Source organism: Myotis daubentonii, chromosome 19 (assembly GCF_963259705.1).
Source record: "Myotis daubentonii chromosome 19, mMyoDau2.1, whole genome shotgun sequence".
NCBI lineage: Eukaryota > Metazoa > Chordata > Mammalia > Chiroptera > Vespertilionidae > Myotis > Myotis daubentonii.
In genome coordinates this window covers 29,413,950-29,441,489 of record NC_081858.1, presented here as the reverse complement: position 1 = coordinate 29,441,489, position 27,540 = coordinate 29,413,950, and the positions used below count along the sequence as shown (strand labels likewise).

Below are 27,540 nucleotides of genomic sequence, written 5' to 3'. Positions count from 1 at the left end.
CTGGGGGAGCCGCCTCCCCGCGGGCACGCGCGGCGATTGGAGCTCGGCGCCGAGCCTCCTGATTGGGCGGCCGGCGCTTCCGGTCTCTCGCGAGAGGTGGTGGGAGCGCGCCAAGTTTCACCGAGGCTGCGGCGGCGGCGCGATGGTGCTGAGGAACAGCGGGCGGCGGTACGCGGAGCCCGGCGGGGACGCCGAGACCAGCCGGTAAGGGGCGCCCCGGGCGGGCGGGCGGCGGACTCTCGGGGGGCGGGGCGGGCGCGGGGCCGCCGCTGTGGCGGAGCCGTCCGACCCCTGGACGGGCGGGCGTCGCGGAGGTGGCGGCTCTTTCCCTGAGGCCGAGGCGCTGTCCAGCGGGTGGGCGGCCCTCCCTGTGCTGCGGCTGCTCGGGTCTTCGGCGCCTGAGCCGCCGGGACGAAGGGGGTGCGGCGCGGAGAGAGGGCTCGGGGGGAGACGCTCGTCCGCTCACCGCCGGCCGCAGCCTGTCCCGCGTCGGGCGGTGCAGGAGGCGCCTCGCCGGAGCGCGTGCTAATGTCCACTTTGCTCATGTCCCCGGCTGCCCACCAGGAGCCCTGTCCGCGGCCCGGCGCCCGGGGCTCACCTGCCCGCTTGTCCGGGCAGGAGCAGAACCCAGTCCATCCCGCTATTCTGTGCTGCCGCTTTGCAGTTTTCTCTCGATAAAACCCATGGAAAAGTCTCCTATAGTAGCCAGTGCCGATCCCATTTTGCCAAGAAACAAACTAACAAACTTGGGGACTAACATCTCAGAAATAAGTTTAAACAAACAACTTCTTACTGAGATAATTCCCCGGAGTGGTAACATCTGGCATCGCTAGAGCGGGTGTGGCGGCCAGTGCATCGGGCGCGCGCGCGCGTGCGCTGTGCGCTGTGCGCTGTGCGCTGTCAGTCACACCATGTGTTTGGTGGCTACACCGCAATCAAAACAGAGCAGTTCTGCCCCAGGGATCCCGCCTGCTGCCCTTTTACAGCCACAGCGCCCGCCCCTCAAACCTTCCCTGTGGCCACGCCTGTGCCCACCTGCAGTGTTGGTCGGTCCTTCCTCCCTCCCGCTCAGGGACGATGGCGCCTCTTCCTCTGTGTCGGCACTCAAGCGCCTGGAGCGCAGTCAGTGGACGGATAAGATGGATTCTCGGTTCGGATTTGAGAGGCTCAAGGAGCCAGGGGAGAAGACGGGCTGGCTGATCAATATGCACCCGGTGAGCACCGGGCTCCCCACTTCCTCCCCCGCACGCCCTCGGGGTGCCGGGGCCCTTGCCTGAGGGTGGGTGCGCTTGGCGTGGGAGCCTGTTTGGGTGGCACAGTGGAGGTGGGCTTGTAGGTCTTATACTTTTTAACATTTCGGGCATTTAACATAGAAGACGTTGAGGAGATGGGGGGGGACGGTTAAGAGTATAACTTTCAAGGATGAGGGAGAAATGGAGAGAGATCCCCATCGGGAGGCTGCTGTGCTGGTTCTGGTGACTGGGCGGGTGGTGTAGTTGGGTGGGGTGGGGGGGAGGGGGTACAGGGGAGGGGTGTGTGGTTCATGAAGAGCAGGAGGAAGGGGCTCGGTGTGGAGCAGGGTGGGGATCCCCTTACTGCCAAGGGCCATTTGGCTATGTATGACGTCGTCCGTGGACCAGACAAAATTATCAGCTAAAAAATTAGCCTGCTGTATTTGGTCAAACTTTTTTTGAAATATATTTTTATTGATTTCAGAGAGGGAGAGAGAAATAGAAACATGGATGAGAGAGTCATTGATTGGCTGCCTACTGCACGCCCCCTCCTGGGGATCGAGCCCACAGCCCCGGCCTGTGCCCTTGACCAGATCGAACCCGAGACCCTTCAGTCCGCAGGCCAACACTCTATCCACTGAGCAGATTGCCTCGGGCTGGTCGAGCATTTCATTAACTCACCCATAATGCCTTGGCAAGCGCAAGACCCAGTACTCCCCCCCCCCCCCCCCCCCCCAGTGTAGAGGATAACCTCATGCCCATACTGACTCTCTCCCAGACTGAGGTTTTAGATGAAGATAAACGCCTGGTCAGTGCAGTGGATTACTACTTTATTCAAGACGATGGGAGCAGATTTAAGGTGAGCCCCTGAAACCAAGAAGATGCGCCCCACTCTGACAAGGCTCCGCTGAGCTGAGAATGACGAGCGTTCATTTAGCTCCGCAGCTGCAAGGCTTGGGAGGCCTCCCTGTGCCGCTGCCTGGAGCCCATCGGGAGCATGGCCCTTGCAGCGCCTCAGCGCCCACTGAGGGTGTGCTGTGCTGAGAGACGCTGGGAACGGGGGCGGGGCCATGCAGCCCTAAATCCCTATGGCCCCGGTTCTCCTATGTGACAAGGCCGGGTGCACTGGGTCTGGCAGCCTCTCTTCACCATTCTCCCTTTTCCTCTCTCATCACCCTTGAACGGGTTGGTGACTCTTGCAGGTGGCGCTGCCCTACAAACCATACTTCTACATTGCGGCCAGAAAGGTAACTCTGGCCCCTGAGAGTCAGTTCCGATGAACTGTGCCTCCTTGTTCTGGGGGAACGTTGGGACTGGGAACGAAGAGGCCTCTGGAGGGACCGCAGGGAAGGAGATGGGCTTTACTAACAGAGAGGCCTTCCTTCTGGTCCTGGCTTAGGGTTGTGAGCGAGAAGTTTCGTCTTTTCTCTCCAAGAAGTTTCAGGGTAAACTTGCTAAAGTAGAGACCGTTCCCAAAGAGGATCTGGACTTGGTGAGTGTCCCTCAGACCTTCCAGGGTATGTCAAGCTGGGCCCACTCTGCCGGCCGGCAGTGACCTGGCAGGAGGCCAAGCTTGGCGCCGGTGGGTGTGGGGAGGTACCGATGATGGGGCCTTGACGCCTGGACGTTGGTCCCACAGGCAAGGTTGGACAAGGTGCTTGGAGTTGCCAACTCTTTGACAAGTATATTTACCTCTGAGTCATCCTGCCCTTATTTTCTCTCCCCAATAAAATCCGTCCTCTCTGGAACTCATAAGCATGATCTCTTCACTCTGCAGCCAAATCACTTGGTGGGTTTGAAGCGAAATTACATTAAGCTGTCTTTCCACACCGTGGAGGACCTTGTCCGAGTGAGGAAGGAGATCTCCCCTGCCGTGAGGAAGAACCGGGAGCAGGGCCACACCAGTGACACCTACACGGCTATGCTCTCCAGGTAGGTTTCCTCCTGTGGGCAGAGCAGCCAGTCAGCCCACAGGACTTTCCCATTTTTCCTAAATTGACAAGATGGATGGGAGGTGGGAAAACTCAGCAATTAAGTTCTCTCTCTCTCACTCGCTCTCTCGCAGTGTTCTGCAAGGGGGCAGTGTGATTATGGACGAAGAGGAAACCTCTAAGAAGATTGCGGACCAACTGGACAACATCGTGGACATGCGAGAGTACGACGTGCCCTACCACATCCGCCTCTCCATCGACCTGAAGATCCACGTGGTGCGTGGGCATGGCTCATGGGTGATGCCCAACTGCGGGAGGTGGGACTGAAGGGAAAATCCATGAAAACATGCAGAACTCTAGCTCAGGGCTCCCCGTCCTGCAGGCGCACTGGTACAATGTCAGGCACCGAGGGAGCGCCTCGCCGGTGGAGATCACCCGCCGAGATGACCTGGTTGAACGGCCCGTAAGTGCTGCTTGCATTTCCTCCATCCCAGTTTCCCATGGGTTTTTGGAGAGGTCTAATTCAGTGCTGAAAGGTGAATTTGATTCAGAGGTTTGCTGGCTTCTTTTTCCTAAATACTTTCTGGAAGGAGTTGTGGACTAGTCATTTTTCAGGTCAGTTTCTGGCTTCGAGTATAATTTCACCTGTGCCTGTGTCTCCCCGGGTGATGTGTGTGTGAGCTGGGCTGGATCTGAGTGTGGGAGGGAGCACCTCAGCTTCCACGCAGGGAGTTGATAGCGAGTGATGTGGTGAAAATGGATTCATAACGAAGGCCTTGGCTCAGGACAGCTTTGCGATCATGTTTTCTCACATCTAAGATGGCGACGTCAGCCCTGAGCCAGTCTTCTGTCAGGGTTGTCACGAAGGCCAAAATGGGGTCATGCTTTTTTTTTTTTATGATTTTTTGAAACAGGACGGGAGAGAAAGAAACAATGATTTGTTGTTCCACTTACTCACGTCTTCATTGGTTGGTTCTTGTATGTGCCCCGACCGGGGATTGAACCTGCAACCTTGGTGTATCTGGACGATGCTCTGACCACTGAGCAACTCGTCCTGGATGAGGTCATGCACTTTAAGGAGCCTTGAGACTCGGGTGTTGTGCGGTCGTAGGCTTTTCCTGCGATCTAGCCTTTTCTCATATTGTTGGCTGTCACTCCACCCGGGGGTGTGGAATCCTTGCTGTGGGCCAGATAGCCCCAGATGCCTGTTCCACGTTTTGGGGAGCCTTTCCCGGTGGCAGCTGGCCTCTTGGTTTTAGCAGCTGAAGGTGCGTGTGTTCTGTGGCCGATTCATGCTACGTTTTGTCCCTCTAGGACCCTGTGGTTTTGGCATTTGACATTGAGACGACCAAACTGCCCCTCAAGTTTCCTGATGCTGAGACTGACCAGATTATGATGATTTCCTATATGATTGATGGCCAGGTGAGCAGTGCCTTCTGGAGTGTGAGCTCCCCGGAAATAGGGACCTTGTCGGTCCCAAACCAGAACAATGTTCACCCCACGACTCACAGTTTTGGGTGAATAATGAGTGAGTGGAATCCAAGGAAGTGAGCAAGCAGGCTGTTCTGACACCAGCACGCTCCCCCTTCCGATGGGAGTCTGACTCTCAGGGTGTGGACGCTCAGCAGCTCCCGGTGCTGCTCAGGTTGTTGTAGTCTGAGTTTCTGGGCCGAGTGCCAAGAGGTGTGCTCAGCTTTGTATCTAACACACGCACCTGCTGGTGAACTTCCAGGGCTACCTCATCACCAACAGGGAGATCGTGGCCGAGGACATTGAGGACTTTGAGTTCACCCCCAAGCCGGAGTATGAAGGGCCCTTTTGTGTCTTCAATGAGCCTGACGAGGTAGAGGTGTCGCTGGGAAGCTGCTGGTGCTGTGGTGAGGTGGGAGGAGAGGCATGCTGACCCTTCTGAGGCCTCGGCGTGCCTACAATCGGAGCAGCAGCTTCTGGGCTTGGGGTCCCTGTTGTGAGCCTCACGCATGTGCAGGCACTAATGAAGGGTTGCGTGAGGTTGCTTTTCCAGACCTTTGGGAGAGGTGCTTGGAAGGAGTTTGAAAGAGGAAAAGCAACCCTCTGAGTGCCTGATGTGTTGAATTCAGGCCCATCTCATCCAAAGATGGTTTGAACATGTGCAGGAGACCAAACCCACCATCATGGTCACCTACAATGGGGACTTCTTTGACTGGTGAGTCTAATGTCTAATTGGGGAAAAACTAAAAAGTGTTCAGGAGGGCAGGTTACACGAATTGGGAATAGACCTAATGCTGCTGAAGTGTATGCTGAGATGGTAATGATGGGAAAAGTGGGAGGGGAGGGGCAGGAGGGTGCTGCATTTGAGGAGTCGGTGTGAGGAGCTCCTGGGGTAGCATAGCATCCCCTGGGGGCAGTCTTACCTGTCCCTGAGGGGATTAGAGACGAACCCGAAAGTGCTTGTCCAACCTCTCTGGTCCCTAGGCCTTTTGTGGAGGCCAGAGCAGCTGCCCACGGACTGAGCATGTACCAGGAGATCGGATTCCAGAAGGACAGCCAAGGGGAGTACAAGGCGCCCCAGTGCATCCACATGGACTGCCTCAGGTAGGTTCCGCCGCTCCCCTGGCAGCTTGTCAGTGTCCCGGGAGGGCGTCCACGGGTGCAGGCCTGTCCACACCTGGGAGGGAGGGAGGTAGCCTCTGGGAACAGCCCTCCTCGCTGAGGACAGCGGCTGCAGGCTCTGGCATCTCCTGAATTTGCAGGTGTGTTTGTGAAACTACCTGGATCCATGTGAGTGATTTTCACGAGGGGCCTGCACCGTGTGGGGTCTTGGTGCAGATCTTGGGGTGCCTGTTAGGTCTCTGCACCTTGCTGTGTATGTCCAGCTTTGCCACCTTCCACAGGTTCCTGGACTTGGTCTCAGACTCACCTCTGGCCTTTGCTCTCCTTTCTAGGTGGGTGAAGAGGGACAGCTACCTCCCTGTGGGCAGCCACAACCTCAAGGCGGCCGCCAAAGCCAAGCTGGGCTACGACCCTGTGGAGCTGGACCCCGAGGACATGTGCCGGATGGCCACCGAGCAGCCCCAGGTTCCTGTGCCGCGCTGACTCGGGGCTCTGGGGGTCAAGGGGGACCTCTGGACATGCCGTGGCCCTTATCTCTGATGTGCTCTCCTCAGACTCTGGCCACGTATTCGGTGTCGGACGCGGTGGCCACGTACTACCTGTACATGAAGTACGTCCACCCCTTCATATTTGCCCTGTGCACCATCATCCCCATGGAGCCTGATGAGGTCAGTGCCTCTCCCAGTCCTGGCAGCCTGTGTGGACTGGGCCGTGGTTTGAAGCCTGGTGTTTCCCTGTAGGTGCTGCGGAAGGGCTCCGGGACCCTGTGCGAGGCCTTGCTGATGGTGCAGGCCTTCCACGCCAACATCGTCTTCCCCAACAAGCAGGAGCAGGAGTTCAACAAGCTGACGGAGGACGGCCACGTGCTGGACGCCGAGACCTACGTGGGCGGCCACGTGGAGGCCCTCGAGTCGGGCGTGTTCCGCAGTGACATCCCCTGCCGGTTCAGGATGGTGCGCCCCCTGGGTCTCCCGCGGCTTAGAGGCACCCAGGAGCCACCAGGGCTGAAGGAAAGCCCTCACCCCTGGCGGGCCCACCAGGCGTCCTTTGTCGGGCCTGCCCTCGTCCAGGACAGTGCAGCGTCCCGTCCGCCCAAGGTAGGCTGGTGGCTGCCAGAGCATTCGCCGTCTCATCTGTGCCCCTCTCGGTCACTTCCGCCAGAATCCCGCCGCTTTTGACTTCCTGCTGCAGCGGGTGGAGAAGACCATGCGTCACGCCATCGAGGAAGAGGAGAAGGTGCCCATGGAGCAGGTCACCAACTTCCAAGAGGTAACTCTCTGGAGGTGTTCCCACGCCTGTGGACGGGTTCCTTCACGCGTGGCCTGTCGCGCACCTACTGTGTGCTGGTGCTTGGGCCCTGAGATGGGTGACAGAGTTGTCACAGTCGACGCCCGACTTCCTGGCTGGGAGAGCTTCACAGGCTCTGGGAACGTGAGGGGTCTTAGCCCACGGATTCAGTAGGCAGCGAGGAGCTATTGGAGGCTTTCAGTTTATTTTCTCGTTGTTAAGGGGCCTTGAAAAGGACAGTAGCCTGGCCAGAGTGGCTCCGTTGGTTGAATGTCATCCCAGCCACCAAAAGGTTGCCAATTCAATTCTCAGTCAGGGCACATACCTGGATTGTGGGTTTGATTCCCCAGTCGGGGAGCGTTCACATGTTTCTCACATGCATGCATATTGCGCACTCTCTCCCTCTCTAAGCATGTCCTCTGGTGAAGATTTAAAAAAAAATTGTTAGTGATGACAGTAAATTCTTAGAAATTACCGAGTAGGACATAGTGACTAAAATCCATCAAATACAAGCACCAAGTGTCCTTTGCAGTGTCACCTGCCTGGGGACCCCAGGCACCTTCCCCTGTGCTGGCCCTGATCCCTCCGACACTGTCGGGCTCCGCTCAGCACTGCAGCGCGTTCACTGGCTTTCCTGGGGGTAGTTTATACCAGTTTTAGGATCGGTTCCAAGGAACATCTTGTGACAGATTCAGCAGTTTTCTCCCACTTCCAATTCTGCTCCTGCCACGCTGTCCTCATTCGGGCTCTGCTCGTTGGTGCAAGCCTCCAGCACCTCCCGGCCTGGTGTTGGGCTGTCTTCGGTCTCTAGTCTCCAGTTTTTATCGGGTCACCAGCCTCCACCTCCTTCCTCTTCCTCTGTAGGTGTGTGATCAGATTAAGGCCAAGCTCACCTCCCTGAAAGATGTTCCTAACCGTATCGAGTGTCCCCTTATCTACCACCTGGACGTGGGCGCCATGTACCCCAACATCATCCTGACGAACCGCCTGCAGGTAAGACGGACGCCTGCGTCAGGGTGGAGTTCTTTAGCTTGGCCCTAACTGCTCCCTCCCGTCCCCTCCGCAGCCCTCCGCCATGGTGGATGAGGCCACCTGTGCAGCCTGTGACTTCAACAAGCCGGGGGCGAACTGCCAGAGGAAGATGGCTTGGCAGTGGAGGGGCGAGTTCAGTGAGTGCCTGCCGGGCTGGGGGTGCTCAGCAGGAAGCGGTGGGTCTCTGTCACACTCTTCTCTCACCTGTCACCTTCCCAGTGCCGGCCAGTCGCAGCGAGTACCATCGGATCCAACACCAGCTGGAGTCGGAGAAGTTCCCCGCCTTGACCCCCGACGGCCCCGCCCGGGCCTTTCACGAGCTGTCCCGCGAGGAGCAGGCAAAATATGAGAAGAGGAGGCTGGCAGGTGAGGGGCCTGCACAACTTTGGGGCCGTCGTTGGGCTGTGTTGGTGCGGCACGGCCTCCGGTCGGTTAAACCGGTCGTTGAAGCCTCGGTGACCCAGCTCCTCCTGTAGGTTCCCGTTCCTCGTTTCCCTGCATTGCTCAGGGCTCAGCTCCTGCCTGTGGTCTCGGCGTGTTTGGCCCACTCACATGGGGGCTGCCTTTCTTTGATGTGATAAACTAGCTGCAGAGAAAGCTGCGTTGGTTGGCCTCCACGGCATCCTGGCTTCCTTTGTCTCCCACGTGGAGTCTCAGTGCCCCCTCCCATTGTCCCTCAGATTACTGCCGAAAGGCGTACAAGAAGATCCACGTGACCAAGGTGGAGGAGCGCCTCACCACCATCTGCCAGCGGGAGAACTCCTTCTACGTGGACACGGTGCGCGCCTTCCGGGACAGGCGCTACGAGTTCAAAGGTCTCCACAAGGTGGGCCTCCTTTTCTCAGATGCTGGCCCTTGCTGGGTGCTGCCAGACAGTCGTGGGTGAGCAAACACATCCTCAAGTGCCTGCGTCGGTGCTCTGCCTGTCAGGGTGTCCGAGTTCTGTTGTTTGAGAATCCCTATGACGCAGCTTGTCGGCTGCATCAGGTGAGTGAATGGAATCAGGGGAGCCCTGGGTCTCTGGCCACGCGAAGCCCTGCCTCTGTTGCTGCTCTTCAGACGTGCGCTCGTTCGCTGCCCCTGCTCCTCCTGCCAGGCCCTGGGCTCTGTCTGCGGAGGTGAAGGTGACCCCGAGGCTAAGGTGTCCAACGGGTTGTTGCTGTGATGGAGTATTTCCTCCTGGTCCTGACCTCACAAGAGATAAAAATGGAGCCTGGCGCGTGTCTCTGTGTTCAGAAGCCCTTTCAGGACGCCAGCCTTACCCGGGGCGGTTCTAGGTTAAGGTGAATCAGGACACATGAGAACTGAGCATGTGGTTCTGGCCTGGCTCCTGGGTTGGGGTTGTGCAGACCCCATAGGGGCCGAGTCCATGTTGTGTCCGTGGTAAGTTTCCTCTGGTGGGAACAGCATTACGGTTACGCGGGAGCTTGTCCTTGTCCCTAGAAAGTGTGCCGACATGTTTAGAGCCTTCAGTGTCAGTGACAGTGCTGAGAGCGCGGGGCGGGGAATAAAGGAAATATGGCCAAATATCAAGTGTCCCTCTAGAAGTGCCTGCGGTCTTCATTCTGTTTGTTGTTACGTTTCCGATACATTTGAAGTTTTCAAGATGTGAAGTAGCTGTGACTGTAGAATGGGAGCTGTAATCTAGGAGTTGTGTGTCCCCAGGTGTGGAAAAAGAAGCTCAGTGCAGCCGTGGAGGCGGGCGACGCGGCCGAGGTCAAGCGCTGCAAGAACATGGAGGTGCTGTACGACTCCCTGCAGCTGGCACACAAGTGCATCCTCAACTCCTTCTACGGCTACGTCATGCGCAAAGGGTACGCTCTTGCTGGGCCTGGGCGGGGCTGTGGAGCTAGTGACTGAAGGATGGGAGAGGGGAGAGCTGGGCGCCTGCGGGCCTCTGTACAGAAGTGTGGCTGGAAGCGGTCTGGGGCAGGTGGAGGGAGGGCCACATCGACTCGTGGGTCTGGGGTAACAAGGGGCATGGGCACCACTGGGCATGCTCGTCTGAACATCCTGGGCAGGAGACAGCAGTTTGGTAGTTTCTGTCCTATGTCTGTGACTTAAAAAATGTCACCACCAGGCCATGGAGACGGTCCCAGCCATTTGTCAATTTCTAAGCAGCCGTGGTTAACAAAGGGGTAAAGTTGATTGAGAGGTTGAGGGGCGGAGGGAGGGAGAGTCCCAAGGTGGAGACCTCCTGGGCCCGGGTTCCCGGGTTGGGCGCTGCATGGCGATGGGGTGAGGTGGGGCCTGAGTGTCTCCATTGGACGTAACCAGGTGGGAGGTCCTGGGAAGGGTCAGCAGGGCAGCTCTGGGGAGGAAGAGAAGTGGTGGGTAGCACAGGGACTGGATTGGAGGGAGGGTCATTGTGTGTATTTGTGCTGCTTTTTAACGGCAGAGGGAGTGGGGCAGAGAGCAGGGCTGGAGCGGAGCAGAGTTTCAGGCAGGAGGTGTGAGAACAGTGGGCCAGCAGCTGCTGAGGGCACCTTCGAGCGTGTTTTCCCTGAGTCGCTGGGGGATGCACATGGGGTTGGGAGAGTGGGGAAGGCTCACGGGGACACCGACCATCGGGGATGGTGTGGAGAATCCCGAGGCTGAGGTCATGAACCATTGTGCTGCCTCCTTCCAGAACTTTCCAGAGCTGAGCCCAACACACTGAAGTAGGAACAGAGAAGGTTCTCAGCACAGAGCTAATGTCCCCCTTAGCCCTCCTGCCCAGCTTCCGAGTCCCCTTCTTGGTGCCCTTCTCCCTCCCCACCTCTCCTTTGATCTCGATGACCCTCCCGGGGGAGCCCACCCACCTGCAGCTGTGACTGTCTTCCCAGAGCCCGCTGGTACTCCATGGAGATGGCCGGCATCGTCTGCTTCACGGGGGCCAACATCATCACCCAGGCGAGGGAGCTGATCGAGCAGATCGGGTGAGTCCCGAGTCGGGAGCAGGCGGGCGAAGACGAGCCGGAGAGTGGGGACCTCGTCTGCTGTCAGGACTTGACAGGGGCCACTTACTACACGGGCCACAGTCCGGCCTGCAGGTGACCTCACTCTCTGTCCTCTGAAGGAGGCCCTTGGAGCTGGACACAGATGGGATATGGTGCGTCCTGCCCAACAGCTTCCCTGAAAACTTTGTCATCACGACGACGAGCGTGAAGAAGCCCAAGGTGACCATCTCCTACCCTGGGGCCATGCTGAACATCATGGTCAAGGTGAGCCTGGTTTCCAGCGCCTGTCTGACGTGGGTTGGGAGAGGGGACTGGGCAGGCCCTGTCCACTGCTGGGAGCCCCGGTCATGTGCAGGTTTGGCTGGTGACGGTGAGGCTGCCCCTCTTGGTCTGGTTTTGCAGGAAGGCTTCACCAACGATCAGTACCAGGAGCTGGCCGAGCCGTCCTCACTCACCTACGTCACCCGCTCTGAGAACAGCATCTTTTTCGAGGTTGACGGGCCCTACCTTGCCATGATCCTTCCAGCCTCTAAGGAGGAAGGCAAGAAGCTGAAGAAGAGGTAGGAGCCCCCCAGCCTCAGTGCACAGGAAAGGAAATGACGGATCCGATTAGCACCTGCCCGGGATGGACCAGGAGCCAGGGTGGGGAGACCTCAGTCCTGTCTTCTGGCCTTTTTGCCTCAGTTTGGGAAGCTGTTGACACGGATGCCACCAGCTCTGTTCTCCACCTGTTAGGTTCTGCTCCACAGGCGCAGGCCTTCAGTCATTTTTATGTTGGAGGGAGACCCTCAGTGCAGAGACGTGTGTGGATTTGAGAGGTGGGGTCAGGAGGGCAGTGAGGAGCCAGCTCACAGCTCCGTCACGCTGTGCGCGCTGTGCTTCCAGGTACGCTGTGTTCAACGAGGACGGCTCCCTGGCTGAGCTCAAGGGCTTCGAGGTGAAGCGCCGAGGGGAGCTGCAGCTTATCAAGATCTTCCAGTCATCCGTGTTCGAGGCCTTCCTTAGGGGCAGCACCCTGGAGGAAGTGTACGGCTCTGTCGCCAAGGTGGCCGACTACTGGTTGGACGTGCTGTACAGCAAGGTGAGGTCGCCCTCCCATCTGGCTCTGAGGGATCCTGCAGGCAGAGGGACCCAGTGACAGATGAACTCAGGGCTAATGCTGGTGAAATCCCAAGACTTGCCGAGTGTGTCCAGCGGCAGGATTCTGTGAAGGAGACAATAGCATGTGAGAAAGGAATCTAAGAGAAACACTCGCCAGCCATCACATTAACTTCTTTGATCTCTAAGGCTTGGTTGGCCTTGTAAATGCACATACAGTTCCTACAACTTACGTGAGTTGGCTTGTCTTGAACACGCCTTCCTGTGGAATTGATCACTGCCTGTGCTGCTCTGTAGTGCTGCATGTCAGCGAGTCTGCGTGGTGGGTCAGTTTCCCGAGCGAGGCCTCTGCTGTGGTAGCAGGGAGGCTCCCGCTTTCCATTGTGATGACGTCAGACATCTTTGCACAGATGCCTTTCCCCCCGACAGGATGGGCTAGGAAGAGGCTTTGGGATGGAAGGAATAGTAGAATATTCTGGAACATTGGCTGGCTCCCTTGGCTTTGTGGCATCTGGTTCCTGGCATGCCTTGTTCTGTGTAGAGTTGACTCATGTGAGCACCAAGGGGGAAGGCACATGCAGTACTCGTGAGCCGGGAGGCCAGGGACACCTGTGCACAGGAGCACAGACGTCCAGGCTTCGTGTGTGGTTCTTCAGTCTGCTGTGTCTGTGAGGCAGCCTTAGCATTACACTCCTTCAGCTCGTCCGCTGGGGAAACTCGATTCTGGGGGAAGAAGTGAGGTGAGCTGGGGACGCTCCTTTACTCTGCACGATGCTCTGCCCGCCCTCTCTCCAGGCAGCGAACATGCCAGATTCTGAGCTGTTCGAGTTGATCTCTGAGAACCGCTCCATGTCCCGGAAGCTGGAAGACTACGGGGAGCAGAAGTCTACGTCCATCAGCACCGCCAAGCGCCTGGCCGAGTTCCTGGGAGACCAGATGGTGAAGGACGCGGGGCTGAGCTGCCGCTACATCATCTCCCGGAAGCCCGAGGGCTCACCCGTCACCGAGAGGTGAGGGCTTCCAGGGTTAGGGAGGGTCGGTCTCAGACCCCGCAGATGGTGACAGGAAGGCCTGCTGGGCCCGACCACCTGGAGCCCAGAGAACCTGGGTCCGTGGAGGGTGGGCAACGATGGGCCCTGTCTCAAGGCCCAGTCACACCCTCTGGCAAAGTTCACGGTCGTGGGAAACACTGAGGTGTTGTGGACCCTGCATAGGAGTCGTGTGAGAGGAGGACCCAGCTTCCTCTGGGCGAGGGCTCAGCAGGGTGCACGGGCTTCGTCCTCGTCCTGCTTGTTCTCATGGGAAGGGAAATGGCAGGGCCTGCGGTCTGAGGACTGGGTGATGGACGCACAGGTGTTTCTTCCTGTTTCTTTATGTTCATAACATTGCACGATAGCGAGCACTGCCGCCAGCTGCCCTCTCACTTTGTTGGTGACACGCAAACTGGCTCGTTCTTCCAGGAAAGAGAGGACTTCCTGTCCGTTACCCAGTGAAGAGCCCTTTGGGAGTGGTCAGCTGTGTGCGTGCACACGCATGTGCCGTTTAGTGAGGGCATTTGTCAGCGGCTCTTCACGGTGGCCAAGCAACAGCCCCCATGGCCGCCGGTGGGGTGTGGCTATTAAACCATGGTATTTTACACAATGAAGTATATTTAGTTACTAGACACAATAAACATATGTTGGGTATAGTTTATACAAAATACCTTTAAATGAGAGCAGGTTACAGAATCGGTGTCGAACTTTTATTTCCACGTAAAAGACTGTGTACTGGTGTGCGCTGTGCCCCTTGTCTCCCAGGGCCATCCCACTCGCCATCTTCCAGGCAGAGCCCACGGTGAGGAGGCACTTCCTCCGGAAATGGCTGAAGAGCTCTTCCCTGCAGGACTTGGACATTCGGACGGTGAGTGCTGCTCTTCTCTCCGCAGGTCCGCTGGCTCGTCGGCTCAGTCTTCACTCTTGGCGTCCCCCTTTCTGACGTGCGATGTGTGAAGAAATAGACTTTAGGCAAAGCTAGAGGAGCTAGACTCAGGCTTTCACCGTGTCAGACAAGCCGAGGCTTGGCCTGGCGCAGGGTCCTGGTGCAGCTCTGCACCTCAGTTTCCTCTGAGAAATGGGCACTTTTGTCAGACTTTCCAAGAGGATCAGTAAGGTGCAGGGAAGGGCAGTGCTGCCGCCTTCCTCACCCGCCCGTCGTCCCTGCAGATTCTGGACTGGGACTACTACATCGAGCGGCTGGGCAGCGCCATTCAGAAGATCATCACCATCCCCGCAGCTCTGCAGCAGGTGAGGTCAGACCATGGAAGCAGGCCCCCGTGTGGCTTAAAAGCCACGGGAACCTGAGCGTGGCCCAGACTCACGGTCAGACGAGTGACGAGTCCCACCTCATGCAGGTGAAGAACCCCGTGCCTCGCGTCAAACACCCCGACTGGCTGCACAAAAAACTACTGGAGAAGAACGATGTCTACAAGCAGAAGAAGATCAGCGAGCTCTTCATCCTCGAGGGCAAGAGACAGGTGCTGGGGCCTGGCCTGGGACCTGGAGGCGGCGGCGGTGGGGTGGGCTGGTCCCAGGGGCACCCAGCACCCAAGTCCCCGTGCTGCCGTTCGTGAGGTTGGATGCTTCCATTCAGGTGTCTGGAATTTTTTTTTCCTGAAAATGTGCACCTTGATACTCTGCCCTTTAATTCCTCCCAGTGTTCTTTGGTGATAGGAGGTTTTTAGGTTAAAAATATTTAATGAGTAACTTTGTATCCGAGTACTTTATCCCATTCAGATGGGTTTTTAGAGGTGGATTTGCAGAGAGCCGTGTTTGAAGTCCTCTTTGGGTGGTTGCAGGTGGGTGTGGCCCAGGCTCCGGATGGCGCCCAGAGCCTGGGTGCTCCCGACATGGAGGATTTTGGCCTTGAGAAGCCGCCCCACACCGCCGTCCCCGTTGCTACGAAGAGGAAGCGGGTCCTCTGGGAGAGCCAGGAGGACTCACAGGATATGGGGCTGACGGTGTCCTGGCAGGAGATCCTGGGGCAGCCTCCGGCCCTCGGAACCACCCAGGTAAGAAGCCTCAGGGCATCTGGGCTGGCCGGTGGGCGAAGGGAGCAGACCCCAGTCAGGCCCACGCGGTGTGCTGTCTTCCGCGGGGCCTGCTGAGCCGTGCAGGACATGGAGACGGTCTTGACCCTGAGGAGGTTGGCACTGGGAAGCTGTGCATGTCTGTTGTCATAGCAGGTGTTCTGTGTCCCCTTGACCTGTCCTTCATCTGTCCCAGGAAGAGTGGCTGGTCTGGCTCCGGTTCCACAAGAAGAAGTGGCAGCTGCAGGCCCGACAGCGCCTTGCCCGCAGGAAGAAGCAGCGTCTGGAGGCAGCAGGCGGGCTGCAGCCGGGGCCCGTGCGAGACAGGCCCAGCACAGGGCTGGGGGGCTTCTTGCGAAGAACTGCCCGCAGCGTTCTGGACCTCCCGTGGCAGATCGTGCAGGTGTGCACGGGCGTCCCCAGGGCAGGACACCCCGGGGCAGCTGCATGGCTGATAGGAAGGGGTCTGGGATGGAGGAGAAAGGGCAGACCTTGACCTCCATGCCTCTGATTGCAGCTGGTCCTGGGAGGCAGCCTGTCCACGTGTGTTGAGCTTTTTCTGTAACAGGTTGACACGCACTGCTGTACGATGTTTCCTTTCAGATCAGCGAGACCAGCCAGGCTGGCCTCTTCCGCCTGTGGGCTGTCATCGGCAGCGACTTGCACTGCATCAAGCTGAACATCCCCCGGGTGTTCTACGTGAACCAGCGGGTGCCCAAAGCGGAGGAGGGGACTGCATATCGTAAGGTACCGGAGGCAGCTGTTGCCTCTGAGGTGGTCTCCACGGTGATGGGGCTGCAGAAGGAATCAGGCTTTTCAGATACAGACTGGTGGGCTGCACGGCCCTGCGCCAGGTATTCTGGAGCCTCCATCTCCTAAGAACCTTCTCGGATGCTGCAGCAGTTACTGAGACGCCCTCTGTGAAGGGCTGAGCTGCTGGTGCCTTGTCCTGGGGGCACCGTCCTCCGTGTCTGCCTGACGTCCACGTAGCAGGGAAGAGAGGGGTTAGATGGTTGTCGGACGGCAGCTTTGCCTCCATACGCTTTTCTGGTGCTAAAGCTCTACGGGGTGTCATTCACCCGCTGCAGCTCCCTCACTTCAAGTACAGTTCTGTTGCTGACAGTATATTCCGTTGTGCAGCCAACGTCACAGGTTATCTGAGAACATTCCCATCATCCCCAGGAGACATCCCAGGCCCCGGAGCAGTCTCCTCCCCCAGCCCTCAGCAGCCAGCAGCCATGGTCTGCCTCTAGACGAGCCCACCGCAGACATTTCCTATAAGTGGGGTCCAGCGGGGGGACGGGGACGGGGGGGCCTCTGCCTCCTCCTCAGGCGGGTCCTCACGGTTCTCACCTGGTGTCGGTGAGCACCCAGCCGGCCCCGGCCAGAGCTCACGGAGGCTGCCCTGGCCCATTTCTCAGCCAGGCACAGGGAATTGCGGAACAAGCTCACTTGTGTTGAGCAGAGACCTGTGTGTGGGAGCTGGAGTGAGGGAGGAGGTTTCTGGAGACGGTGAAACTCCACCCTGGGCACTCAGGATGTGGATGTGGGGAGAGACGGGGAGGGCGTAGCACAGGAGGGGACAGGTGGCCTGGAGCTCCTGTGGCTTTCAGGATACTCTACCCTTTGGGTGCCTCTCCTGCTCCCTCTGCACCAGGACCACCCCACTGTCCCCCGGGCCTCCTGGTTTTTGCTGCCTGCACCCTCATAAACCAGGAGAGGACAGAGGAAAGCGAACTGGGACCTGCTGCGTCTGAGCTTGACTGCCTCTCAGAGGACTTAGAGGCTTGTGTTGTGCCCCGAGCTTTAGTTTCACTCTGGAGAGTGAAACAGGGTACCCCTCAGTTGTGGGCACCAGATGTGCTAGGACTGTTTAAACAAGCATGTGTGTGCGCCTGTGTGGGGTGTGTGCGTAACAGACCTCGCCACGTGCCGTGTGACAAGGTCCTTGCTGTCGCCCCAGGTGAATCGAGTCCTTCCTCGCTCCAACGCCGTCTACAATCTCTATGAGTACTCGGTGCCGGAGGACATGTACCAAGAGCACATCAATGAGATCAATACCGAGCTCTCAGCCCCCGACATCGAGGGCGTGTACGAGACTCAGGTAACTGCCTTCCCAGCTCACTGAGCGAGCATCTGGCTGGATGGAACAGAGGGGAGCAGCCCACGTAGGGCGTGGGAAGGCCAGCAGCAGCCACTGGATTCCACCCCAGGGACAGAATTTCTGCAGCGATGGCCTGGAGCAGAGGGCTATCCCCAACTGCCGCCCCGCTCAGCCCTACCCACCCTGACGCCTTGTAGGTGCCGTTACTGTTCCGGGCCCTGGTGCACCTGGGCTGTGTGTGTGTGGTCAGTAAACAGCTGGTGAGGCACCTGTCGGGCTGGGAAGCAGAAACCTTCACTCTTGAGCACCTGGAGATGCGCTCTCTGGCCCAGTTCAGCTACCTGGAACCAGGTATGGTGTGTGCCAGCTGCCCCGCTTGGCCCCACCTCCCACGAATCCCAGGTGACCTGTGTGTCCTCCATAGGGAGCATCCGCCACATCTACCTGTATCATCGCACACACGGCCACAAGGCACTCTTCGGCATTTTCGTGCCCTCTCAGCGCAGGGCGTCCGTGTTTGTGCTGGACACTGTGAGTTCTCGTCCAGGGCTATGGGAGGACAGACCACTGGGTAGGATGTCCTAGCCCCGCCTTGTTCCCGAAGCCTCTGCCCATGAGTGCCTGTGGGGAGTGAGAAGTGGAACCACCCCTCCTTCGGGGGCGGGGGCTGGGGGAGAGCTGACTTGGCCCTTGTTCAGGTGCGAAGCAACCAGATGCCCAGCCTCAGCGCCCTGTACTCGGCCGAGCACAGCCTCCTGCTGGAGAAAGTGGGCCCCGAGCTCTTGCCTCCCCCAAAGCACACGTTTGAAGTGCGGGCTGAGACCGACTTGAAGACCATCTGCAGAGCCATCCAGCGCTTCCTGCTGGCCTACAAGGTGAGTGAAGTGGGGGTGCTGCTGTTTGAGCCTCTCCCCCAGAACGCGTCCTCCCAGCTGCTTGCTTTTCTGTGCCCAGGAGGAGCGCCGGGGGCCCACCCTCATCGCCGTGCAGTCCAACTGGGAGCTGAGGAGGCTGGCCGGCGAGATTCCCGTCCTGGAGGAGTTCCCCCTGGTGCCTGTCCGCGTGGCCGACAAGATCAGCTACGGAGTCCTGGACTGGCAGCGCCATGGAGCCCGGCGCATGATCCGCCACTACCTCAACCTGGACACCTGCCTGTCGCAGGCTTTTGAGATGAGCCGGTGAGCAGAGTATAGGGCTGTTGCTTGGCGTTTCAGCCGCTCTGCCCACCTTCATGTTGCCGGCCTGTCAGTCTCTGGCAGCAAGTTGATCTCCCCAGTTTCCACCCCTTCCTGAGACCAGTTTAGAACTCCCCCGTGACCCTGACCCTGACCCTGACCCTGTGCAGGTACTTCCATATCCCCATTGGGAATCTGCCTGAGGACATCTCCACCTTTGGCTCCGACCTGTTCTTCGCCCGCCACCTCCAGCGCCACAACCACCTGCTCTGGCTGTCCCCTACCTGGCGCCCTGACCTGGGCGGGAAGGAGGCCGACGACAACCGCCTCATCATGGAGTTTGAGGACCAAGCCACCGTGGAGATCAACAGTTCAGGCTGCTACTCCACAGGTGGGTGGGGAGGCCTACAGGGATCTCAGCAGCTGGTGGTCGTGTTTGTTGCCATTCTTTAGTGGCGAGAATCCCAGCGCTGACCCTCAGAGCTGGACCACGCTGGTGTGGGATGAATCGGGGCGGGCTCTGTGACCAGCAGCAGTGTTTCTGAGGGAAGCTTGCTGGGAGTGGGCTCTACGCCCTGGGGTGGTCAGTGCACAGGTGTGTGTCTGTGTGCAGTGTGTGTGGAGCTGGACATTCAGAACCTGGCCGTCAACACCATCCTGCAATCTCACCACGTCAACGACATGGAGGGGGCCGACAGCATGGGTATCAGCTTCGACGTGATCCAGCAAGCTTCCCTGGAGGACATGATCACCGGCAACCAGGCAGCCAGCCTTCCCGCCAGCTACGACGAGACAGCCCTCTGCTCCAGCACCTTCAGGTGCCCTGCTGCGTCCCCAGGCATCTCCTGACTGTTGTTCTTGCGCCCTCTCCTGTCCAGAGGCAGAATAACAGCCTGGGGTTGAGAAGGGACAGTAGGAATCCTTTTATCCTCTGCCCTTGTTTTGGGAAACTAAGAGCTAAGACATTGTCACTGGGGCTTCCCTCCACCTGCTGGGTAGAGTCTGTCCTGGTTCTCCCGGCCGGTGAGGCGCCCAACACCCACCATTCTAGTCTATTCTGGCACGGAGGTGGGGAGGGTTGAGAAGTGTATGGGGAGGTGGTAGGGCTAGCCTTGTCCAAGGGGTGCAGAGAGCTGAGCAGTGGGGTTTGGAGAGGGAGGGTGACTGGGGAACACGCTCTCCCCCTCCAGGATCCTGAAGAGCATGGTGGTGGGCTGGGTGAGGGAGATCACGCAGTACCGCAACGTCTACGCCGACAACCAGGTGATGCACTTCTACCGCTGGCTGCGTTCCCCGTCCTCGCTGCTCCACGACCCGGCCCTGCACCGCACGCTGCACAGCATGATGAAGAAGCTCTTTCTGCAGTGAGTGTGCCGGCCTGTGTCCCTGGGCCCAGCACCTGTGGGATCACACAGCCCGCCGCCGGTTCGCGCAACACACAGTCTTTCTGCTGTGTTTCTGCACAAGCGGCTGTACACGGTGTTCTGACCTCCTTGTCGGACTGAATGGTCGACCTTGGAGGTCTGCATGAGGTGCACCGTCCATGGTAGTGGGCAGAGGCGGTTCCCAGAGCTTGGGCTGTTACCAATAACCAAGGCACAGCCTGTGCGTAAGGGCCTGCGAGCGTCCCGTGCAGTGATCCCAGGAAGCGGCCCTGCTGCCGCGCTGGTGGATCCTACGACTGGGAGAGGTGCTAACTGGGTGCTGGGCCAAGAGCTCTCCATCGATGGCTCTGCCAGCCCAGCCCTTCCTGTGTGGTGGGCACAGTGCCAGCTGACCGGGGGTGGGGGGGATGGTTTTTGTGGCTCCTAACCTGTAGTCCTCATGATGAATCAAGTGGGCTTTCTCTTCATATCTTTTGTCCACTTTTCTCTAATTGTGTTGTTTTCTCATTGATTTATGAGTTCTTTCTATGTACGAATCATTTTCTATGAAATGAGTTGCACATTTTTTCCTGTTCTTGATTCTGTTTGGCTTTGTTTATGGTGTGTTTTCCATGTAGAAACCTTCATGCTTTGTTGCTTCTGCGTTCCAGGCTTTTCTGCTTCAGGTCATCCCCTTGCCTCACGGTGCCTTCGGGGATGCTCTGTGGCCTCCTGACTGTTGATGCTGTCCTTGGTCCTCAGGCTCATCGCCGAGTTCAAGCGCCTGGGGTCATCAGTCGTTTATGCCAACTTCAACCGCATCGTCCTGTGCACGAAGAAGCGGCGGATCGAGGACGCCCTGGCCTACGTGGAGTACATCACCACCAGGTGTCAGCACCGCCCCTCTCAGTCAGCTCCTCTGTCCTGGGCCGTCTGCTCTCCGAGCTCCTGGCACAAGCCTGTGGCTGGTCTGTGGCAGCCACGTCCGTCTCCTGCCTCTGGAGATCTGGCAAAGCCTTGATTTCACCTTCATTTCTGAGATTTTCACTAGCAATAGAACTGTAGATGGGTCTTTTTTGAGTCTTTTTCCTTCTCTGTGCTTCTTTCTGGATAACTTCTGTTAAGTCTTTAAATTGACCCGTCTTCGGTGCTGTGTCATCTGCCCCAAACCCCCCTCAGACGTGGTGCTGTCTCCTCCGTTTCTGGTCTTCCCTTCAGCTCTGGGCACAGTGCAGCTATAGTGCTCCCGGCCCTCTGCTCGCTCCGGCGCCGTTGGGGTTGGGGCTGGTTGCGGTTGGCAGCCTGTCTCCTCACTCTGGGTTGCTTCTCTGCTTCTCTGCAAACTGGTGACCTTCTGTTGATGCCAGACACTGGGTCTTGACTTGTGTGTCAGATGCTTTTGCATTCCTGTGACTGTTCTGGGGCTTTATGTTGTTACTTGAAAACAGTTTGATTTTGGGGGCAGGGCCAGAGCACCATTAGTCCAGAGCTCACTATTCCCCGCCCTTGAAGCAGGCTCTCCAGTGGCGATGGGAGCAGGCGTGTGGGATTGGGCTCCGGGGAGAGCTGGGACCAGCCCGGGAGGCTTCTCGCCTCTCCAGCCCTCCATGCCTCCCGTTACTCCCGCCCAGATGCAGAAGTCTCCTCACTACTATTGGCCATTTTCCTGTCATTTTCCGTAGGAAGTTTGAGGGTTTTAAGTCAGTGGAGGGTAGGAAGGAAAGTGGAAAAAAGAGAGAAAACTGTTGAGTTCGTGGGTTCAGTCTCTGCTCTGCTTCTTTCCAGCATCCACTCGAAGGAGATCTTCCACTCCCTGACGATTTCCTTCTCTCGGTGCTGGGAGTTTCTCCTCTGGATGGATCCCTCCAACTATGGTGGCATCAAAGGAAACGTGCCCGCGCGCATCCACTGTGGACGGGTGAGGCGACAGTCCCGGAGGCTGGGATTCTCTGGGGTCTGCATCTGTCCATTGGCCACACATTGTGCTCACGCGTCTGAGGAGAGGTCGCGAGCACGCAGACAAGGAGGTGCAGGATCAGAGTCAGCAGGGGTGGGATCAGGGCCAGCAGCCAGAGTCGGGGCCGACCAGGGAGGGGAGGCCCCAGAGGACTCGGGATGTGGCGGGAAGTGGAGCTTGCAGGGAGCAAGGCTCAGCGACTGGCGCGAGGCAGCTGTGAGTCCAGCGGCGGGTGAGGGCAGTGGTCACGGGTGGCTGAGAGCTGGCCAGGACAGGCCACTTGTGCCCGTGGCCTTGATGAGGATTTGGTGGGAGCCGTGCTGCTGAGAAAGCTGGCGGGAGAAGGCTGCCATTGGTGCTGTGCTGAGGTGGGAGGTCCGTGGGCTCGATGGGAGAATAGGAGGTGCAAGCAGTGTAGTCGGAGGCGCAGGGGTGGCTGCTGCTCAGGATGGCAGACATCAGACTTCCCGTGTTAACCTGGAAGGTGCTGTCAAGAGCGGAACCTGTTCAGGCATGGGCATCGCAGTAGGGAGCCGACCGGGAGGTGTGGAACTTGGACCATAGGACTGGTCGCCCAGGGCACTGCTGGTTCTTCCCTTTCTGGGGGGTGGGAGGAGGCAACCGTGGAGTGAACCCTTGGGAGGGTGGAGTGGGAACCATCTCCACGAGGTGAGTGCGCTGAGCCCCAGGCATGTGACTGACATACCTGACGTGCTGTTAGAGTCTGCGGGGATCTGCTGGCTCGGGGCGGGCGCTAGACCAGGTGGAATCAGTAGACCAGGGTCAACATGACTCAACTGGGGTATGCATCCCATGGCTGCGGGCAGACATGGCTGGGACTGTTACAGCAGGACCCCCAGAAAGGGGGCAGAGCAGAGGAGGAGCCTGAGGAGGAAGTTGAGGATGACAGGGACGAGGATGATGACGAGGGCGAGGATGATGATGGGCAGGAACCGGACGTGGAGGACCTGCTGGAAAACAACTGGAACATCGTGCAGTTCCTGCCACAGGCAGCCTCCTGCCAGGGCTACTTCCTCATGATCGTCTCAGGTGAGCCTCCCAGCTGTCACGGCTGCGTGGTCCGCGGAACAATGAGGTCCTGGTCCGTTGGCCTCACAAGAGAAACCAGGGGTGCAGGGCCTCCCCCTCTTGCTGCGCCTGCTGAGAAGGGCTGTCCCTAGGGGCTCCTAGTTCTGCCCCAAGATTTCTGTGCACGTGTGGCAGCTAAAGGTAAAGCCCAGGTAGGGAAGACGGGGCACTTCCTGAATGAACTGCCAGCCTCTGGGCTCTGAGGCTGAGCTTCTGCTGTTGGGAACTCTTGTCACTGATTTGGGTCTAAATAGTCTAAGGTTTAGTGTTTACAAACCAGATTATCCAGACTGAGGTACAAATGAAGCACATATCTGCAACGCCCATCATTCCAAGCCCCGTCGTAGGGCAGGACCGTTCCTGCCGAGCCTGCCAAGCTCAGCACTCAGACATGGTCACAAGGTGCTGAGGTGGTTCCATTGTGCTTGTTTTATATTTTATCTGCGTGTCCCGAGTCTCACTTTGTCGAGTTCTTTTGAAACATGTGGGTCTGGTGTGCTGACCGGAGTTGAGCTTTTGTTTTGTCGCTGCCCAGTGTGGAGGTTGAGGAGAATTGCCTCATGTAGATGGTGCTCTCTAAGCATGAACGTGGGCATCATTCCCGTTTCTGTATGGGCTCTGGCTCCTCTAAATGCATCAAATAGAATCATCGCCAGTAACAACATTTCAGCCAGGCTGGCCGGCGGTCTGACCAGCCACCGGGTCTCCCTGGACTCTGGGTCCTGAGCGTCGTCAGCTCCAGGTCCTGTGCCCCCCTCTGCAGCGTACATTGTGGCCGTGTACCACAGCATGAAGGAGGAGCTGAGGCGCAGCGCCCCGGGCAGCACCCCCGTGAGGAGACGGGCAGCCAGCCAGCCGTCGCAGGAGGCCCAGGCAGCAGCCGGAGCCCTGCCCGGTGAGTGCACCCTTGCTGCCGAGACCACACACCTGTGACCTGACCCCTGGCCCCCCCTCCAGGGCGGGGTCCCCGAGCTGCGTCCTCAGCATCCTCGTCACTGTGCCAAGTGGGAGCAGCACCATGTCACCCCTCTTCCCAGGAATGATCACCTTCTCTCAAGATTACGTGGCAAATGAACTCACTCAGAACTTCTTCACCATCACCCAGAAGATTCAGAGGAAAGTCACGGGCTCTCGGAACTCAGCTGAGCTCTCAGAGATGTTTCCTGTCCTGCCCGGCTCTCACTTGGTGCTTAATAACCCTGCCCTGGAGTTCATCAAGTATGTGTGCAAGGTGAGGCCCCGCTCCTACCTGTGCAAGGTGAGGGCAGGAGTAAGAAACGCATTTCTCCCACAACACTCTGCCTACCGTTCTGAACAGCCCGTGTGTGTGAGCTATTTGCAGCTCCTGGAGCCTGTGCTCCAGTGAGGGGGCGGCCGGTCAGTGAGGGGGGTGAGTTCAGGGAGCACAGGTGCTGTGAGCTGGGCTCAGAGAAGTGGGGAAGGTGAGGGGCCTCTGATGGGGCCTGGGGCTAAGACCACAGTGACCAGGAGGGTGCAGCCACACGTGGATCCCAGGAAGGAACGATGTCTGGGCCGAATGGGTAAAGGCCCCGGGGTGGGGTGATCTGGGGGTACTGGTGAGACAGCAGGTGCTCCAGGCCCTGTGGGGCTAGAGGGCCAGACGAACCAGGGACCACACGGAGCTCCCGAAACACCCAGGCTTCAGAGGAGAGCTTCCATGGATGCCAAATGCCGTTTTGGGAAAGGAGACGGAATCAAAGGTGGAATACTGTTACCAGACCAGGACAAGCAGGCGCCTCGCTGCTCATGAAGTCACCTCCCGGCCACTGCATCTCACGGGGACGGACTCGCCAGGATCAAGTGGCAGCAGAGCTTTAGGGGAGGGAGAGCCCTCCTTACAGACAGGAGTGTTAGCTGGCTTCCCCTCGGCTCTGAAGGCCCCTGGGTGGGCCGGGCAGTCCCTCACCCTGAGGGTGGACATTAGCCACTTCGCACGTGAGATTGTCAGGCTCCAGTAGACTTAGGATTGCCTGTCACTCAGGGAAAAGGAGCCAGTGAGGCTGACAGGCAGAGCCCGAGTCCCAAGCTGAGGCCATGAGGGAACCACTGCAGCCGAGGAGGCAGCTCTGACGGGACAGGAAGTGTGAGGTGGTGCTCGGCCACGCGGTCTCAGTCCAGACAGAGCAGCGGGAGGCCCGGGAGCCCCCTCACCGCGCCCTGGTCTCTGCAGGTCCTGTCTTTGGACACAAACATCACAAACCAGGTGAACAAGCTCAACCGGGACCTGCTCCGCCTGGTGGACGTTGGTGAGTTCTCGGAGGAGGCCCAGTTCCGAGACCCCTGCCGCTCCTACGTGCTCCCGGAGGTCATCTGCCACAGCTGTAACTTCTGCCGGGACCTGGACCTGTGCAAAGACCCGTCCTTCTCTCAGGTGGAGCACCCACTCTTGTGTGACCTGTCTCTCCCTTGTGGGTGACGTCCACTAGCTGTGGCATGACTAGGACCTGGCAGCTTTCTTAAGGCCCTCGGCTGCCATGTGCTGGATCATCATCCAGTGAACGTGTGAGGACGGTGGTGTGATGGGAGGGTGCCCGGGGCTGAGTGAGCTGCCGCAGGCGGTTATGCGCCTCTCACCTCTCACAAAGGCTCTGCCCCAGTCTCCTCAAGGCTGGTCCCCTCGGCCTGGCGGAGGGGCACTGCCAGGGAGGTGGGCAAAGGGTGACCTGCTCCCTCTCTGCCCAGGACGGGGCTGTGCTGCCCCAGTGGTTCTGCTCCAACTGCCAGGCCGCCTACGACTCCTCGGCGATCGAAATGGCCCTGGTGGAAGCCCTGCAGAAGAAGCTGATGGCCTTCACCCTGCAGGACCTGGTGAGCAGCGGGTCTCAGGTCATAACCTGGTCCTTCGAGATGCCCACCTGTTGGGTCAGGCCTCATCCACAGCCCAAGTGATTCAGTCTTACAGCTCCTATTGGGCACCTACAGCGGCCAAGTGCTAGCCTCCTGGGCCTTCCCTTCTAGTGGAGGGAGATAGATGGCAAGATAAAGGGTGTAAGTGGGATGAGGGTCCAGAACCAGTGGGGGGTGTGTGTGTGTGTGTGACGGGGTGTTCAGCATTTGATGCGGGGACTGGAAGGCATGGGTTCTGGGCAGGAACAGCGGCGCTTGGTGTGGCCGGTGGGTGGGCCCACAGCGAGGGCAGGGAAGCAGCTGGATGTTAGGTGAGGCCACTGTGCGGTCTGGCTTTTATCCACAGTTGAGGTGCAGGTGGGGGGGCTGGCGGGGGCGTGGAGCTCTTGACTGGGCTCTTCCTCATTTCAGATCTGCCTGAAGTGCCGAGGCGTGAAGGAGACCAACATGTCCGTGTACTGCAGCTGTGCGGGCGGCTTCGCCCTCACCATCCACACCAAGGTCTGGGCAGCTGCCCCTGGCCATTGCCTGTCTGGCCCTCACCCACACCTCTCTCTCCCTACGCTCCGGGCCTTGGCCCGCATCCCTGCACCTCCTCTGGGACTGGGTCTCATGGTGACTGGTTCTTCTGCAGGTCTTCATGGAGCAGATCAGAATCTTCCGGAACATTGCCCAGCACTATGGCATGTCATACCTCATGGAGACCCTGGAGTGGCTGCTGCAGAAGAACCCCCAGCTGGGCCATTAGCAAGGCGGGCCTGTCCCCTCTCTGCCCCAGCTTCCCAGCTGGAGACCATCTCCAGGACTCGGCACCAAAGAAAATGACCTTCAGGGTGCTTTCAGGGAAGGGTCACTTGGCCCAAACCAGCCATCCAGCCAGAGCAGGAAGTGGCCCACCTGGGTCCCAGTCCCAGCCTTGGTCAGGGCAGCCCGATGGGTCGTTCTCGTGCACAAACACATGTGGCCGCTGCTGCTGCAGGGCCTGGCCCTCCTGCCCCACCTCTGCATCCCCTTTGCCCTCAGGGCCTTCTGTTTGAGCCAAACCTGGGGGAGGGGGCAAGGGACACCTGGGTGGGAGACTGCAGCTCTGCTCCCAGGCACTGTGACCTCAGAGACGCCCTCCACGGCTTCACCCATGGGTGCAGCCACTTCCAGGAATCGGGCCCTGAGCCCTTGGGGACCTGGCATCTTCAGACAGCAGGTTCCTGGGCGGCTGGCATCTCTGCACTTGGGCTTGGATTTCTCTGTGGAGACTTCCTGGTCAGGGGGGTGGGGTCTGCGTCAGGTGGTCCCCTCATCTGGGCCCGGGCTTCTCAGATGGAGCTTGACCACACCACCTGCCCTCAGAGCCTACCTGTGCCCCGAGGAGGCCTGGCACAGGGGGTCACCCATTGATCATGGATTGTACAGCATCTGTTACCTCTTGGACTTCGGAAAAATAATTTTTCACCCACAAGATTTTAGGTTCTTTCCTTCATGGGAAGGGGAAGAGAGGAAGCAGCACCTTTGTCAGGTGGAGGAGGTTCTGTTCTTGTTCCTCAGCTCAGGTTGACCTGGGACCCTGCAGGGCACCAGCTCAGGGTCCAGCCCTGGCCTAGAGCCTTTCCGAGTGCCAGCATCTCCCTCCGTCTGTCTTCAGCCCCAGAACATAAGACGAGCTCTGTGCACCTTTTAAACAAAATAGGACTGGGGACAGGACAAAAAACCCGCCCATCCCATGTAAAAAACATGCCCAGATGGTGAGGCGGCAAATTCAGAAACTTCAAAAGGTGGGCTCCTGGGAGGGCCGGGGGCTTCAGCCGGTTTAA

At 58.6% G+C, this 27,540-nt stretch overlaps 1 protein-coding gene across 2 annotated transcripts; it reads left to right on the top strand.

Moving 5' to 3' along the window:
* The first annotated feature begins 21 nt into the window (after positions 1-21).
* Positions 22-27,160, top strand: POLE (DNA polymerase epsilon, catalytic subunit). Of its 2 annotated transcripts, none has more exons than XM_059675863.1 (49): positions 22-204; positions 1,073-1,214; positions 2,011-2,091; positions 2,435-2,479; positions 2,632-2,724; positions 3,010-3,164; positions 3,298-3,439; positions 3,546-3,626; positions 4,478-4,585; positions 4,896-5,006; positions 5,263-5,348; positions 5,618-5,737; positions 6,088-6,220; positions 6,310-6,423; positions 6,496-6,708; positions 6,917-7,024; positions 7,907-8,035; positions 8,109-8,211; positions 8,294-8,440; positions 8,755-8,900; positions 9,740-9,888; positions 10,900-10,992; positions 11,133-11,277; positions 11,416-11,573; positions 11,899-12,094; positions 12,907-13,121; positions 13,908-14,010; positions 14,313-14,393; positions 14,501-14,623; positions 14,945-15,157; positions 15,372-15,578; positions 15,779-15,922; positions 17,139-17,279; positions 17,477-17,630; positions 17,704-17,810; positions 17,978-18,154; positions 18,234-18,457; positions 18,625-18,845; positions 19,068-19,272; positions 19,645-19,818; positions 20,581-20,706; positions 21,604-21,736; positions 22,627-22,825; positions 23,628-23,759; positions 23,902-24,095; positions 25,056-25,256; positions 25,568-25,693; positions 26,144-26,233; positions 26,367-27,160. In XM_059675863.1, exons 1-49 carry the CDS (start codon positions 143-145, stop codon positions 26,478-26,480), a joined length of 6,864 nt encoding a protein of 2,287 aa, XP_059531846.1. In that variant the 5' UTR covers positions 22-142; the 3' UTR covers positions 26,481-27,160. The 2 variants fall into 2 exon arrangements, with proteins under 2 accessions (XP_059531846.1, XP_059531845.1); XM_059675862.1 differs by having other exon boundaries at positions 23-204; positions 22,624-22,825.
* Positions 27,161-27,540: the final 380 nt, after the last annotated feature.